Source organism: Pseudomyrmex gracilis, unplaced genomic scaffold, assembly GCF_002006095.1.
Source record: "Pseudomyrmex gracilis isolate BER0280 unplaced genomic scaffold, ASM200609v1 scaffold_220, whole genome shotgun sequence".
NCBI classification, from domain to species: Eukaryota; Metazoa; Arthropoda; class Insecta; order Hymenoptera; family Formicidae; genus Pseudomyrmex; species Pseudomyrmex gracilis.
In genome coordinates this window covers 373-17,344 of record NW_018020804.1, presented here as the reverse complement: position 1 = coordinate 17,344, position 16,972 = coordinate 373, and the positions used below count along the sequence as shown (strand labels likewise).

Sequence of the window (16,972 nt, the reverse complement as noted above, 5' to 3'; positions counted from 1 at the left end):
TCGCGAAAGTGTTGTTGCACGCACAGCAAGCGTTAACGGATTTTTTTTAACAGATCATCTACGGAATATTCCGCTTGCAATTCTGTGTACCTACAAAAAATGTTTATGCACACAACAATTTATTTTTGTACAAGTTTTCGTATTTGAACTTGTATTTTTAAGAGCGTTTTTATTTAAAAAAAAAACAAATACCTTTTTTTGTTCCTATTTGTTTATATATTTTCAAGAGCGTTTTTATTTAAGAAAAATTATTTTGTTTCTGATTGTCTTGTAATTTAATTACAGATAAGGGGACGTGAAGTATTTTACTTATTGAGAGATTTATTTAAAAAAAAAACAAATACCTTTTTTTGTTCCTATTTGTTTATATATTTTCAAGAGCGTTTTTATTAAGAAAAATTATTTTGTTTCTGATTGTCTTGTAATTTAATTACAGATAAGGGGAACGTGAAGTATTTTACTTATTGAGAGAAGATAAATATGATTGTAAAAACGACTTCTCTCTACACGAGCAGAGTAGCGAGAAATTTAAATTTAATTTCTCGTCATCAGAGGATACCACACCCGGACAAATAAAACAAAGATGACGCGCGCGAAGACGAGACTACTTGCTATTAATTGCAAACGTATATCATTGACGCTCTCCTTCTTCCCTGAGAGATGAGAGAATGAGAAGAAAAAAAAAAAAACGAGTCTTCTCTCTCTCCCGAGGCGGCGAAGGTTGCTTGGATTCCCCGTTATGTCGGGGTCCGTAAACCTCGCAGAAGGACGCCGCGCTTTTCTCCTCTCTTTCACTCGGCCGTCATTCCGGCGGCGAGCAGTCGGCGTACGCCGCGGTCGGGAACGTACGTACATACAATAATCCGCCGTATGGTGCAATACTCGTCGAATAACGAAAGAGAGAAAAAAAAAATAAAACGGTTATTCGATCGGAAGAAGATTATCGTCCAAAATGTGATCGCCCTCCCTGCCCCCAGTTCGAAACGGATCCTTGTGCCAGTTTGACAACAATCTGCGATGATCTGTTCGCATCTTTTTGTCGCGTACGTGTGTGCATGCTCACCGGTTTCTACGTCTATTCATGCGCGCCGTTCACGCGGACAATAATGCCGCTGACTGATCAACAGTGAAATTCATTATCGATTCATTAATCGGCGATGACGAAACATTGTCCACGTCCTGCCGCACATCGACATGCTGCGGAAAACGCGATCATGATGTAAGTGTTTCATATTTCTTTTTTTTTTCGGTTGATGACACAAATATGAAATAGCTGATGTTAGGGATAAGGTAACCAATCGAGAGTCCTTGCTTATATTATATATAAAACAATAAATAATCTCATTTAAATTTATTTTAATACTGTAATATATTTTAACATATATCTTAAAATTATATATAAAATCTATAATTGATATTTGATACGTTATATCTTTATTTTCTATTAATTTATGTTTTATATTGTACTATAATTTTTATTTTTATTAATTTATATTCTGTATTTTTTTAATATCTAACATGTATTCTATACATAATTTTGGTTTTTTTTTAGTAAAATACAGATGGAAATAAGAGGTAAAAGAAATGGAAGACTAATATTAGCACGAAAGAACCTGTTTTTACGGTTCGGAAGATTTTAGCGACTGAAAAAGCGAGTCTCTCCGTCGTGGCATGTATTTATTTTTTCTTTCACTCACTCTCTCAGTCCGGTCATTGCGACATCTCAAAGATTCTTCGGACGTAAAAGGATAAATTGAAGGACACTTTATTTGTGTTCTCCAATGCCCTAATCTTGAAAATATTTTAAGTATAACATAAAGTCTTGAAAATATTTAAAGTAAATAATATGAAGAATGTCCGACATGTTTTTGCTTTGAGAATGTCGTCGTCAGGCACAACCCGACTGACACTGACATTTAAAAAACGATTCGAGAAATGAGAAAGTTGAGGAGGTGCATCATCATCATCATCAGTAGATCACCAGCTTCAATGTGCAACGATCGCATCGACACGCAACGGTTTTGTTTCTTCAACTTTTATTTAACATAAACGCGAAGACGGAAAGTATCGTGATAAGATTTACAAAGTTTGCGCGTTTTTCCTCAACAACACAACACGTTTCGACGATTGTTAGTATAGTTCGTAAAAACCGTTTTTTTGCCAAATAGCTGCGAACAACGCAAACGAGCGTTCACTTTTATCGAAGATAGTGAAATCGTTGCTGCGCGCTCTTGCATCAAGCAAATTGTATTATTATTGCGCTCGGCGTGCGCACACCGGGACACTTTCTATGACGACGACGATGAGGCTGGAAACAACACAACAAAATCAGTGACACTGACGAGTCACTCGGAAAATTGTTACCTGTCTGGTTGCGCTTGAGCAAATTGATTGATTCGCTTCATTCACGTGTTTGTTGTTCGAATACGCGCCAAGTTTCGTGAGAGAATGTCAATCGAAAAAGTGTGCGATTTGCTTGAATTTTTATCGAAATTCGTTGAACTTTTGCGGCACATCAAAGCGAACGATCGTTCGGAGATAAACGCGTTATTTTTTTTTTTTTTTACATTGTCATAAAATTGTCGAGTACTGATTAGTGAAAGGCGTCTGGTAGCTAGGCGTCTAACGTAGTTTGTTTAATTAGAAGTCGGGACTTGACTGTCAACAAGGATTCTTGCAATCGTAGGTAGAAAAGAAATCCTGCCTAAGGCGGTGCTGCTTGGGATTACACGAACTCTCTGCAAATAAGCAACCTACCGTTACTCCGACTCGCCATCGGCTCGAATCGCATTCCGAGCTTCGAGAACGGCGCCGGTGGGAACGTGCCCGTGCGCGAGAGAGATATTTTCTCGTGCGGCCGAACAACATTGAAAAATACTCCGCTTTGAAATTTCCAAAGTGGAAACTTTACTTTCTTCAACGACGAAGAGACATGATCCCAAGAGAACGAGAGAGAGAGAGAGAGAGAGAGAAAGAGAAAATAACTAACAGGCCGTCATCACGCAAAATTATAATAGATAGTAAATTACATGTTGTTTAAATTCTGTTTTGTTTCTCTGCTAATGACTAAGCGATAAGTGATACTGTAATTATTCCCGTCAGACTGTGACTGCAATTATGTTGTTACGGACAGATCTGTCGGAATCCAAGAATAATCAAAATAAGGCGAGATTAGAGTCGCTCCCAATGTTGTCGGTGCGTGGGAATTATACAAGTTTTTAATTTGAAAGCAAAATTTATTATTTTCAAAAACAGGTAAAACTCCGAGATTAAATTTCAAAACATATTTTTCAAATATGTTTTTTTAGCTAAATATTATGTATATCTGAACTGTATATTTTTATCAATAATAATATATTTGAAAAATAGTAAATAAGTAAAATAAAAATATAAAAATAAAAAATAGTGTAAAACGTTAGAAGACATGAGGCAAACATTTTCGTTACTTCTCAGAACAACCCGAGAGATTTCGACACACACACACACATATATATATATATAATACAATGGTGTTGATTTGCAAATTAGATTGACCGATATCCCACACACCGGGGCCGACTCGCGTGCACAGTCTCATTTCCACGAGTGTTTGAAACCGCGCGTTGTCATATTTCTAGGCCACATCTGTTGATTGTCTTCCTGGTGTTGGGCGTTCTACCGGCGTTCTCGAGTCGTCAGACACAACAATGGAGACCCTGCGTCGAGCTGAAACGGGATCTTCTGGTGCATTGCAAATGCGCGATATCCGCGAGTTATTCCCGATCGATCGAGATGAATTGCGACCGTGTGATCTTCACGCGCGACACCGTGGACTTGTTGCGGGGCCAGCCGATCGTGTCCATAAGCCAGAGGAATTGCGGCCATCAGACTCTGCCGGAAGATCTGATCAATTCCGGTCTCAATCTGAGAAAACTCGATCTGTCCGGCAATTCGATCTATCGGCTGATGGATCGCGTGCTGCAGGAACAGAGCGAGTTGCGCGAACTTCGACTCGCCGACAATCTGTTGGGCGACAGCCTGAATCCGATCTTTTCCAGCAACGAGTTTCACAACATGGAGGAGCTCGAGGTGCTCGATCTAAGCAGAAACGGTCTCAGAAGTTTGGAAGAGGGAATTTTCAAGGGATGCACCAGTCTCCAAGAATTGTATCTAGACGGTAACAACTTGACCGCGGTGCCAACGGCATCCCTCAAAGGGCTACGCGCCATCAAATTGCTCTCACTGGCCGGCAATAACATCGGTACGATCATTTCTTTTGTTCGTTCAACGTTTGTTTATATTTTAATTTATTGTTTTTCGCGAGTACACGAGAGAAAGAGAGAGAGAGTGAGAGAGAGAGTTGCGCAAAAACAACAACTTGACTTGCTTCTCTTTAGAAACGAACGATTCAATCGAATGTCTCGAATCGACTCCCAGATGCGCGCGTTCCGATGAAATCACAAACGGAGAATCTCTTCAAACACACGCGCGTGTCTCTCTCTCTCTCTCTCTCTCTTTCTACACGCGCACACATTTCACGTAATGCGCGTCTCTATCGCTTCTCTCTTCGGAACAGGTTTAACGAGGCGAATATTCATCGGGCGTGTTGAGAATTTATTATTTTACACGCGTTCTCCCTTACTTTCTCCGCTTGTCTTTAATAAACATTTTTTGCGGTCTTCCGCAAAGTTGCGCGGTTTTTTTTTTTTTCACATCTAATTTTATGCGCGCGAAACCGATACGATTCTCGTCTATAATTGCATTGGTTTTTTGTTAGCAGGTACTCTTCCGCGAGGAAGTTTCGCGATTCTCGGCGAATCTCTGTTGCGATTAGATCTCAGCGACAACGAACTGTCTCACATAGACGACGGTACTTTCTCCGGGGTTCAGCACTTGTTGTTTCTGAACATTTCCCACAACTCCCTCGCTCGGTTCAATAGCGACGTCTTCAAAGGTGAGAGATATATATATTTCATTTACAGATCGTTGTTCAATTTGTTGGAAAAGAAAGTTTTTCCATCACACTTTCTGTTTGCAAAATATAAATTTAAATAAATGAATTTTAATTCACTTAATCGAGAAGTAATTTAAATAAATTTGAATAAGAGCGAATCTTTTTTTTATTTAAATAGAAACGAAATGTTTTTGTATTATATTTTCACGGAAGATAAAGGTGAAAGAACTGCGGGTTATAGAAAATGCGAATGGAAAAAAAAAAAAAAACGTTATGTGGAAATTGTGCGTAATTCTGTTTGCGTGCCGCAAATAATAAAAACTGAACAGAATCGCGCTTAAAAGAGAGAAAGAAAAAACAAATTGTCCTAACGGTTTCAGGAGCGTTCAGTTTGCTGCAGTTGGATCTGTCCGCTAATTTTCTTCAGGAATTTCCCACCGACGCGCTCAGACACTTGATAGATCTGAGATTCCTCAACATCTCCAACAACTTGATCGTCGTAAGTACTTCCGCTCGTTACCGAACATGTTGTTCAATCGCGCTGATGTTTTTTTTTTTTTTTTTTTAATTGTCGTTCGAAGTTTGGATTTCAAAATGAAATTATTTAAGTTGAGATGTGTGAACAAAATCGCGTGAAAACTCTTTAATTTCTTTGCAGGAAATAGAACGGACGCATTTGTCAAGCCTGACCGAGCTGCAAGTGTTAGACCTAAGCCGGAACAACATAGGCCGGCTCGAGGTTAATACGTTCTCTAGCCTTTCTGCTCTCACGCGTTTGGATCTGAGCCTCAACGCGTTGCGCACGGTACGTTGTGGTATATATAATAGAGAGAGAATTTTAAACAGAAGCGCGCGCGCGCGCGCGCACGGTGAAAATCAATTACAACGCGTTTCACTTTATAATTCTCTTTCACGTTTTATTTGATACATTCAATCAAAACATGAATTGAATGAATTTATCTTCATTGCTTGAAGATAAACAAAGAGAAATAACATTAATAATTTCAAGATGAAAAGAAATTTATTTATACAGACGAAGATTCTCTAATTAGATTTTTTTTCAATTCCTGGATTTTCTTTCGCAGATCGAAGAATCGGCCTTCGAGGGCCTGACGAAGCTGAAGTGGCTATCTCTTCGAGATAACAACATCTTGCTTGTGCCGGCCTCGGCTTTCACGCGATTGTCGTCCCTCGCTTACTTGCACGTGGAATTCAATCGCATCGCCGCGCTCTCCGTCGAGCTGATTCGCGCGACGTCAACAAACCTCGTAAGTCTGAGCCTTACGCGTAATCTGGTGCGTGAGATCCCGCCCCGACTGTTCAACAACTTCAAGAATCTCATCAGCATCGAACTATCCGGCAACTTGCTTTCTGTTATTCTGCAAAACACATTCGCCGGATTGGAGGACACTCTGCTGAACCTGGACGTGTCCTGCAATCGACTTACGTCTGTCAACGAGTTGCCGCTCAAGAATCTGCTCTCGCTTAATCTCGCGAATAATCAGTTGAAACAGATCTCGCCGGATACGTTCAAATATCTGCATCGTTTGCAGTATTTGAATCTCAGCGGCAATCCCTTGTACAGCGGTTTTCCGCCGGTATTTCCATCGTCCTTGATCAATCTCGACGTATCGTACACGAAACTGAAGATTTTGCCGACCGTGTTGTTGCTAAATCTCGTGTCGTTGGAGAAGATCTCTCTGGCCGGCAATCAGTTGCAGGAAATCGACGAGGGCACGTTCCAACATCTTTATAATCTCACGGCGATCGATCTCTCGTACAACGCCATCGACAGAATCGCCAATGGCGCGTTCGTTGGCTTGATCAATCTCCAATCGTTGAATCTGCGCGGCAACAAACTCACGTCGTTCGTAGGCGAGCACTTCAACACCGGCACCGGTCTCGAGATACTCGATCTGTCGGAAAATCGCATCAGTCAACTGTCACCCACGGCTTTTGTGATACATCCGCGACTCAGACGGCTCGATCTCTCGGGCAATCAATTCGTACAATTTCCCAGCGACTTCGTCAAGTCGCTCCAGTTTCTCGAATGGCTCGACCTATCCAGAAACACGCTGCGCCACGTGAGCGAGTTCGCTTTCTCGCAGATAAACAGATTGTACAGCCTGAATCTCTCCGGCAACAAAATCGAATTGGTACGTAAACGTCTTACATAGAAATTAATGAATTAAAAATGGAAAAACGAGTGATTTTTTCTTGGAAATAAAAGTTCTGACGCATAAAATAAATGTTGTTGTTTGCAGGTTGACGACTTGGCTTTTCACAATTCCACGCAGCTTCAGCTGTTGAACTTGTCCGAAAACATGTTGGAGACGCTGAGCGAACGCACGATGGAAGGTCTGCTTCGATTGGAATTTCTAGATCTGCGCGACAATCGACTCGCTTCTCTTCCCGAAACCATTTTCGATCCGTCCAGAATTCGCGCGGTCGAGAAGATCGATTTGTCCGGGAATCGGTTCAACGAGATACCGGTGCGCGCTCTGCAACGACAATTGTCGTCTTTGCTCACCTTGAAGATAGCTCGCAATCGAATAGTGGAGATGTTTACGCAAGATGTCGTCAACAATGTGAAAGAACTCGATCTATCGGAGAATTCTCTGAGCGTAAACGCGATACGCGGCGTGTTGGGCGAGGTGAAGATTTTGCGAACCCTAAATCTGGCTGGCACCGGTATTAAGACGATTCCTAGACTGGAAACGCCGTTTCTCAAGCATCTGAATATTTCCAACAACGCGATCGCCGACATCAAACCGGTCACTTTGGAACGTACCACGATGCTGGAGAGTCTGGACGTGTCGAGCAACCATTTAACGGATCTGACGAATCTAATTAGCACTTTTAAGATCCTGCCGGTGCTTCAGAGTTTGGACGTTTCCAACAACAAGATAAAGACCGTCAACGAGAGTAGCTTCGACGGATTGAACGCGCTGCGCTCGTTAAAAATGGCAAACCTGCCGAATTGTACCAGAATCGAGAGGAACGCGTTCCGATCGCTCAAGAAACTGAGATCCCTGCACGTCTACAACTATCCCAAGCTAGGCTACTTCGACGTGCAGGGCATACTGAAGGATATGACGAATCTCGAGACCCTAGACATCGAGATCAAGGACTCGTCAGTGGGCAACGAACAATTGTCGGTCCAAACTCATCCCCATCTGCGCGAGCTGACACTGAGAGGAGAAAGATTGCGAAGCGTACTCTCGAGTTCCCTGGTTGGCGTGCGAGGATCCGAGTTGTTCCTGGGTTTAAAAAACACGTCCGTCGATTCGATACCGACCGCTCTGTTTTTCCCCGTGCCTCGTTCGACCAGAATAGAACTGGACATTTCCGGCAGCAAGTTCACCAATTTGCCAGCTCAACTGCTGGCCGCTTTGGACGAACGCGGCGGTTCCGTGAGACTCAGCGGCTTGATCAACAACCCGATCAACTGCAACTGCGAGACTAAGCACCTGTGGAGATGGCTCAGATTGTCCGGCAACAAGGCGCCCGCTGTCATCTGCGCCAATCCCGATCACCTGGCCGGTGCACTTCTGACTAATCTCACGGAAGAGACTCTAAGTTGCACGACCTCGACGAAATCACAAACGATGGAAACAACATTGTCGACCACCAAATCGACAACGTCCGAGCCGCAAATTATTTGGACCGTTGCGCCGACGATGCAGAACAACAAGAACAAACATTACAACAACGATCATACAAGTAAACAAGTTTTCTGTACACTTTTATTGTGATAATCAATTTTGGGACAATTGCGCTACAATAATATTAATGACTGTACACAACCATAAACATACGTAATATTTGTATAAATTATTTAAATGAATATTTAGCAACATCTTTGTGATCTTATTTTATATAGGTATTCCTTCAATGAGCAACATCTCGAGCACCGAGGACACGCTGATCATCGGTATCGTCGGTGGCGTGGTGGCGTTCATCGCGATCATCGTCATTGCGATCTGCATATGTCGTTTGCGGTGGAGCAGTCAGATGCAAGAAGCGAGATTGGCGGCGATGACCGCGTCCAGTATTCACGAGGCGTCGATGATACGACCAATGAGCGCCTACTCGGGCAAGATCAATCCCCACGAGGCGGTGTACATGGGATCGTACAACGGATCGACCTTGGGACGCGGCGGCAATTCCATACCTCCGGTCACCCCCGTGCAGATAATGCCGTACGTGCAACCGATGCACGTGATGCACGCAATGGGCTCGTCCCCGCCACCGTCCGTGCAACAGATCTACGGATATCACGAGAACTCCCCTCTCCCCATGTACGCGAGAGACAACAAGCTGGATAGATAAATCTGTTGACACATTCATCTGAAGACAATTCCGATTAACCAAAAAAAAATAAACTTCAAGAAGACGCACCGACAACAAATATGTAAATTATGTAAATTCTATTAACAAATTTTTATATAAAATACACATACGAACGACACAAGGTGTCCGACGAAACGGGAAACTCCAAGAGAAGAGTTTCTTCTCAACTTTATAAAGAAACGAAAGTTTTTTACACGAGAGTACGGTTTATATTAATTACAATTTAAATAAAACAAAAAAAAAACTAATAAAAATTCCTTACGAACAAGTAAAGTTCGCTTGGAACTCTCGATGCTTCTCGTCGCACTTCTGACGTAAATTAAAATTGCGACCTTCGTACATAAAAAATCAAACTTTCACGCGCATACCACACGCGTGAGCAAAGCGCGAAACGAGAACTTATACAATGTGTTGTCAATTGATTCCGATCGGCAGCACGGGAATGTCAATGTCGCAATCACAAATTACGTACTTGTTTTCAAAAATGTTTGTTGCGCAAGCATCTCCGATCGACAATTTTATTCTTGTGAAAAAAAAAAACGAGTAAATGTGCGAGTAATAATAAATGTACAATAAATACACAAAGAGATGTACACCTATAAAAAAAAAACTTGACAATGCAAATTACATATAACGTTCGTTATTTGTTTTATATACATGAAAGTAACGCTAGGATATAATCGAAGATTACACACAGATATATTAATTACATTAAATAAATTAAGGACAACATGGATTTTTACGTCATACCGTGAGATTACACACAACAAATTAAAAAAAAAAAAAAATTACATGTTCGAATACTACGTGTGAGAAGTGTGATCGGTTTTATATCATCTGTAAGAGATAGAAACTGAATTATTTTACGTGGACGGAGAGAGAGAGAGAGAGAGACTTGTTATTTATAAAACATAATATAATAATTTGAAACATCGTCAAGAGGAAAATCACACGGAATCGACACACTTTTGCGGCATTATATTGTAGCAAGTAGCACGGTACGCTAGCATGTGTGAAAAGGGGTGAGTGGGTGTGGTACGTGTCTAAGTAAACAAATTGCTAATTGATCCGCGGCAACAGATCGACCGTAACAGAGCACCGTTTTAACAGATCAGGGGGGGGGGGGAGCCATCTGGTTCCTTTCGCAAACAGATCCGTCGCGATTCTTTGAAGATTAAATTCATCATTAAATTTGATGGATTTCGACAGGGATCCGCCGTTCAAATCTGCGTTCGACAGAGATTGAATTGAAATCTGTTTCTGACACACAGACTCGATTCGAAGACTTGTCCGCGTATTTTAATTCTTTCTTAAGAAGTTACGTTATTTTTTTTTCTGGATACTGACTATCGCGGAATTCGATAAATATGTAATACGAAATAAGTATCGGAAAGCCCATAGGCGCGAATTTTATAAAATCGTTAAACAACCTTAACGTTAAACAACCTTAACGTTAAAAACAACATGTGTAATCTTAATGTAAACGTTTTTTTTTTTACAAATATGACAATGTCTCCAGAGCATTGTATATTTGATCGAAGTGCGGCCGTTTCTCGGGCTCGTACTCCCAGCACCGCAACATCAATCGATAAATCTCCTCGGGTGTTCCTTCCGGGGCCGGCATTCGATATCCTGTCGAATGTATATTATTCAACAAAGTGGTAAGACATTAGAAAACGTGCAAAGTACGTTCGTACATTAAATCGCGCGACATATAAATCTCGGATACTTATTTGTTGATTTTTTTTTTTTTTTCTGGTTGCTTCTCACCTGCGTCTATTTTTTCACGCGCTTGCGAATTTGACATACCGCTGTACGGATTCCCGCCCTTCGAGAATATCTCCCACATCAGAATTCCGTAACTCCACACGTCACAGAGCGATGTGTATTTACCTACGTTTATTTATAATTCGGTGAAAATTGTGTAGTGTATAAATTAATATACGAAAAGATGAAGAAAAAATTATTAGCGAAACTGACCGAAATTCAGAGCTTCCGGTGCGGTCCATTTGATGGGAATTTGTTTCATACCGTCCGAAACTATGTACTCTTCTTCCTCCCTCGACATTCCGAAGTCGGAAATTTTGACTATGCATTCGTGTCCTGAGAGAAAATCCAACAATGTTCGATACGAAATCTTGTGTGTTAAAAATGTTGTCAAAATGTTGTAATTTCTAACGAGTTTCCGCGATTGTTATTTACCTACGAGGCAATTGCGGGCAGCCAAATCTCTGTGAATACAGTACTTAGATTCCAAGTAGCTCATACCAGCCGCGGCGTCTTTGCACATACGCAGCTGCTCCCGCTGTGTTATCGTACCGGCATTTTTTCGCAAATACGTGAGCAACGAACCACCTAACGTTAGAGAGCGTAAATTGTTGAAATTAAATTAAATATTATCGCTTTTAACATTTATCTTCTCACAAAAGCGTGTCAAATGTGGAAAAGCTTTCTCGACAACTTACCGGGCACCAATTCCATCACGATCATGATCGGTTGTTTTTGCACGCAGATGCCGATCAGCTTGACTATATTTGGATGATCGTATTGCTTCAGTATTCTCCCCTCTTGCAGAAACTTGCGCTTCTGCTCGTCCGGCAACGTTACCTTGCACGTTTTCACGGCCACATCAGTCTTACAAGTTTTCAGTTGCGCTTTGTAAACATCACCGAAATTTCCCTATTAAATTACACACATGTCGGCATTACATAATAAAAACAAACACATACACACACACATACACACAGAAAAGAAAGCTATTCTCGTTCCCCTTACCCGACCTATTTTCTCCAAAAGGATGACATCATCGTTATTAAGCTCCCATCGCTCGCGCAAAATTGGCGTTTTAAGAATAGCACCAGATCGACTAGTCACCGGAAGACCGGACAACCACTGATGTCTGATCAGTTCTTGAATAGACGGAAATGTAGGCCCTTCGAACCTGTAATGTCCCTGTGGCGCGCGACAACACATGTTTTTTAATCACGTAGTTTTTTTATTTTTCGTTTTTTTTTTTTTTAAATCTGTATTTTTTATATACCTCCGGCGTTGTTTGTACGATAAAATGTTTGTGGCCGTCCCAACATACGGACAGAACTATCTGACACTCCTCGTTCCTCATTGTTTCGCGCACTAAAAAATCACCCTCGGTAACGAGCAGTCTCACAACTTCTTCTCTGGGTAACACTCCGTGAAACCATTCCTCTTCCATCAGACCTCCGTTTCCGTTGCTTTTTTGGTTGTTGGTTAAATGCGAAATTCCACGCAACGGTACCTAAAAGAAAACAAAAAAAAAAGACAACTTCGCTCAGAGACAAGAGAAATAAGTTAAGAGCGAAATATTAGTAGTAAAATTTAACTCAGTTACTGCCATGTATGTACAGAGTCATTATTGTTTTTATATAAACGGTCCATGTGTACAAAAACACACACACGTAAAAACAGGAACTGAATGTGCGTATTCACATGCGGATCATTCTCACGTTGTACAAATGTTATTGCTATATACACGCGAACACACATAAATTATATATATTCCGGATAATATTGTAAATACACGCAATATTATTTACAAAGTTTCGCGCAACAAATTTGCAACAACAAGCGGATATTAATGTGAGAGTTTACGACAGAACCGTCATAAACGTTACTGTCTCTCTCTCTGATGACAAAAATTGTTATTATAAAAAAATATTTATTACACAGAGAAGCTGAGATATATACATAACACAAAAAAATGAAAAAAAAAAAAAAAAACCATTCAGATAACACACACAAATAAAGTGGTGAACATACAACAGGAGGAACATTATTGTCTGCTTTGACAGTAGGCCCTTCGCTATTTGCCCTAATCATTCGGTTTTTCGAGTCATTAATTGCCGGTAAGGATTTGAAAGGTGTTTTTAATAGTTTTATGAATCGTTGATTTCTTCTCAAGGTGAATAAACCACTATCCGCAACCGTGCTTCTCTGTAATAGCACTGCAGATCTAACTAACTTGTAATTCTAAACAATTTAACAAAAAATAGAATTTCTTAAGACCAATTATGTGTTTGTATAACTTGTTTTTTTTTTTTTTCTCAATATTATTTCTGTTTTGCGTATTTTAGAACTTAAAACGTCGAAAACCTCCGCGTTCAAAATTCATTATTTTTTTTTTTTTAACATATTTGCAAACTGTAACTTGAGATTATTAGAGATCGTTTTTATATTTACTTTGTTAATTGTAGGCGATTCGGTGAAGGAACCTTCCACGGAAAGATCGCAACCCGAAGGTAACTCTTCGCAGCCCAATTCATTGAGAGCGCTCCTAATTACGTCCACTTGTTTCTGTAACTTTTTTTCCTGACAACGTAATCTCAGCTCTTCTCTTTCGCGAGAATAATCCAAGACCGAAATCCTAGAGTAACAATAAATGAGAGAAAACATACTTCAAAATTATAAAAATACTTCGTTGCGACAATTTCGAGAGTCTCGGTTTAATTCGAAAATTCGATAACGAGAAAGAACTATCTAGGCAGCAGAGATCGTTTATACCTAGAATCGCTGTTATTTTCTTGCGAGAGTTGCGGGGTCTGTCGATTTTGTTGCGTGAGTTTGAGAGCAGTCTCAAGCTCCGTCAGGCGACTTCTCAACCAGTCTATAGTCAAATTATCCACAGTCAGTTTATTTGGTGACAATTTCCCCGAAGTGTCGTCTACGAGATTCTCGTCAAATGTGAATCTGATCGGCGATGCTGGCCTAGTTCTACATCAAACATCAGATATACGACGCGTATGTTTCAAATACAGATATAAAACATGAACAAAAAAAAATTGAATGAATTATTAGATCTCTACTTATGTTTCCCAATAAAATCTCTGTACTCTTCCATAGGCTTGATATTGTCGACTGCTTTCTGCACTCGGTTGTGAATCTCCAGAAATTTTTCCGTCGTAAAATCCGAATATTTTACAATATCTTGAAGTATTCCTTTCCTTGAAAAATTAAAAATAAAAAAAAAAAAAAAGGTACAACAGAAAAGTTTTCAATTACACATAAAACAATGACAATACAACAAATTTTATGTAGATGTGTGAGTCTTACTTTGTTACAATTAGCCTTTACCTTCTCCGTTTCTAGTACGCACAAACAGAAATACACAAAAGATATTGAAAAAAAAAATGTAAAACACTCAAAGATCGCATCGTGATAACAAAAGACGTTTAGAAAATTTTGAAAAATGTCAAATCATCTGAAGTATATTTATGAGAACAGTCTTCGTAATATAATGAAGCGAAAAACTCTCACCATGAGGTTATAAATTCTTGGTGAATTGCTTGCTGTCGGTGTAGCAAACTTGGCAAGTAACAAATCCTTAAATCATGCTCACATTCTGTCACAGCTCCTAATAATAACACATATTCGTTATGTGTCAGATGAAGTTTTCGGCATGCCTTCTGATATTTTTCTCTCACTTCATCTAATTTACGGCCGCCTCTACCAGCTAGGAAATTCATATCACTATGATACCACCTTGTTTTTTTTTTTTTTTTTTTTTACAGGGAAATCCCTGTATTTAACTTGTCTAAGCCAACGATACAGAAAGATAAGCAATTTTTTGGGTGGAAAGAAACGTACACTTACACTTTACATAATACTCCTCAAACCTTGACCTCATTAATTTATACATTTCTAGATTCTTCTGATACTCCACTTTTTTCCTAGTCACGTCCTCCGTCAGCTTGAGAACGAAACAAATGTGCAAAAGAATTAGTTTAAACCCACTTAGCCACCCGGGTTTTAATTTGAAAAAAATACTAATATATATATATAGCACATCTGAGAATGCATTTCTTAATTGATTGGCTCTTGCAATTCGATGGAATGTTTCATTACCTGTTGAAACTGGTTGTTCAACCAGATCTGTTCCTCCTGATAAAGCTTTTTAGCTCTTCTTCTTTCGGTATACAATGCGGTCAACTGATCCACAACAATGTTCTCGATGGAATCAGCTTGTTGCTTGATCAGTTTCGCAGTCTGATCAATCGATTCCATTATATCTCGCCAGCTCTGTTGTCAATTTTAACAAAAAATCCTTCAATTTTACTCGCGAGACGTGCAGCACAATTTTTTGATCGTATAATATACAAAATAAAAAAATTTACCTGCACCACGAGACTGCCAACCAGATCCTCGGTGCGCTCGATTTTTTTCCCTTGAACGGCGAGCGACGAGATAGTCGAAGCGTAATCCCGATCGGATTTGATTTTTGACGTGAGACATCGTCGCATCGTCTCGAGGAGTTTGATCTCGGCGTCCTGACGAGCCAGCAACGCCTCGTGCGACGCCTGTCCTTGCAAACTCGTGGAAAAACCCATCTTTAGATAGATCGCAATCTCGCGTATTAACCCAGCAATATGCCGTTTTCAACGACAGTTCATATTCGCGTTCGGGCAAAATTATTCATCACACACATACACACGGAAGAAAGGAGCGAGCGTGTTAAGGGACACGCGGGATTGATCCGACTCCGCTGTGATTCGGGAGACGACGACGACGACGAAGACGACGAAGAGTAGTAGTCAGGTGACAGCGACGGCGACGACGCCGCGGACGACACAGAGACGGAGATGAGAATTTTACATGACCGAGAACCGCGCCGTCACTAATTTCATCGGCGCATCATTCGCGCGGCTCGGCTCGGCTCTCTTAGTCTTTCTGAGATCAACATTTATATTTGGATACGTTTTCAAAAAATTTGCTGAAGAAAACTTAAAATCTTTTTACCTAAAAATCGTATCAGTCAAACACACGTCGCACACACGGCGATGTTGACGTGTCGATCAACGAATCAACTCAAACTCGATGATCCCCCGAGCTCTCTGCTGCGGTGCCAATAATAACTCAGATAGGAAACGTAGAGATTTCGTCGCGGCCTCGCCACATCCTCTGACTTGAGAGGCATGTTTTTTAAAGGCTACCGCACATCCGTTGACAAGACGGATTTCGGCTTAAGTTCGATCGTAATCACCTGAGTCAAAAACGCGACGATTCGCATAAGTTAAGTTGTTCTCGCGTTTATTCGCGATTGGTTGTTCTAACGTTGAATTTTAAACGCACTGCGTTCCGGATTGTTTGGTTTACCCATCTAATGCAGTTACTTTGTCAAAGCAAATCGATAGTCGCGATTCGATATCGAATTCATCGATTTGCGAGATATCGAAATACGGAATTACAGAAAATAGCGAGAAATCGCGGCGAGAGAGCGGAATAAAATTTAATCTCTCTTCGAGAGCGAATAGGAATGAAAATGTATTTTAAAAAAAACTATTTAAGACTTTTATTAACTATTTAAACTGCGTGACAATTTATGCGACATATCGTAATTTTATATTACGTGACAATTTATGCAACACATATCGTAATTTTATCGGGAAACATCCCGAGTTTGTGCGTTTTATCGCGTCGCAAATAATCGATAAAAAAATAGATACTGTCGTTAGCGAAAATGATTATTCTATGTGGAAAAAAAGAGACAGGAAATTATACATAAATAATACATTTATTATACGCCTGTGTGAAAAACGAACATGTTATTTTCGACGACTGAGGTGTTTTTCCAACCGGCAAGTTTTTTTTGTTGTTTTGACGCTCGGGAAACTGCTCAACACCTGCTACGTCATTGTGGGCCCGCGACGCGAAAAC

The 16,972-nt window shown here is 40.4% G+C and overlaps 2 protein-coding genes across 7 annotated transcripts; one reads left to right on the top strand and one right to left on the bottom strand.

Annotated features, from left to right (window-relative positions):
• The first annotated feature begins 695 nt into the window (after positions 1–695).
• LOC109858700 (protein artichoke-like) lies at positions 696–9,816 on the top strand. 2 transcript variants are annotated; one of them, XM_020436209.1, is made up of 8 exons: positions 696–1,219; positions 3,618–4,240; positions 4,757–4,933; positions 5,314–5,432; positions 5,592–5,738; positions 6,019–7,089; positions 7,198–8,656; positions 8,817–9,816. In XM_020436209.1, the coding sequence occupies exons 1-8, from the start codon at positions 1,158–1,160 to the stop codon at positions 9,263–9,265; spliced, it is 4,107 nt and encodes a 1,368-aa protein (XP_020291798.1). In that variant the 5' UTR covers positions 696–1,157; the 3' UTR covers positions 9,266–9,816. The 2 variants fall into 2 exon arrangements, with proteins under 2 accessions (XP_020291798.1, XP_020291799.1); XM_020436210.1 differs by having other exon boundaries at positions 697–1,219; positions 4,760–4,933.
• Positions 9,817–9,910: 94 nt separating this feature from the next.
• Positions 9,911–16,274, bottom strand: LOC109858701 (tyrosine-protein kinase Fer). 5 transcript variants are annotated; one of them, XM_020436212.1, is made up of 16 exons: positions 16,055–16,274; positions 15,433–15,985; positions 15,164–15,337; positions 14,906–15,008; positions 14,576–14,771; positions 14,125–14,262; positions 13,823–14,032; positions 13,502–13,685; positions 13,082–13,291; positions 12,327–12,560; positions 12,062–12,238; positions 11,752–11,965; positions 11,489–11,641; positions 11,267–11,389; positions 11,057–11,179; positions 9,911–10,918 (listed from the first exon to the last, which is right to left on the bottom strand). In XM_020436212.1, the coding sequence occupies exons 2-16, from the start codon at positions 15,643–15,645 to the stop codon at positions 10,782–10,784; spliced, it is 2,589 nt and encodes an 862-aa protein (XP_020291801.1). In that variant the 5' UTR covers positions 15,646–15,985; positions 16,055–16,274; the 3' UTR covers positions 9,911–10,781. The 5 variants fall into 5 exon arrangements, with proteins under 5 accessions (XP_020291801.1, XP_020291800.1, XP_020291802.1 ...); XM_020436211.1 differs by having other exon boundaries at positions 15,433–16,274; XM_020436213.1 differs by having other exon boundaries at positions 14,912–15,008; positions 15,433–16,266.
• Between the last annotated feature and the right edge of the window lie 698 nt (positions 16,275–16,972).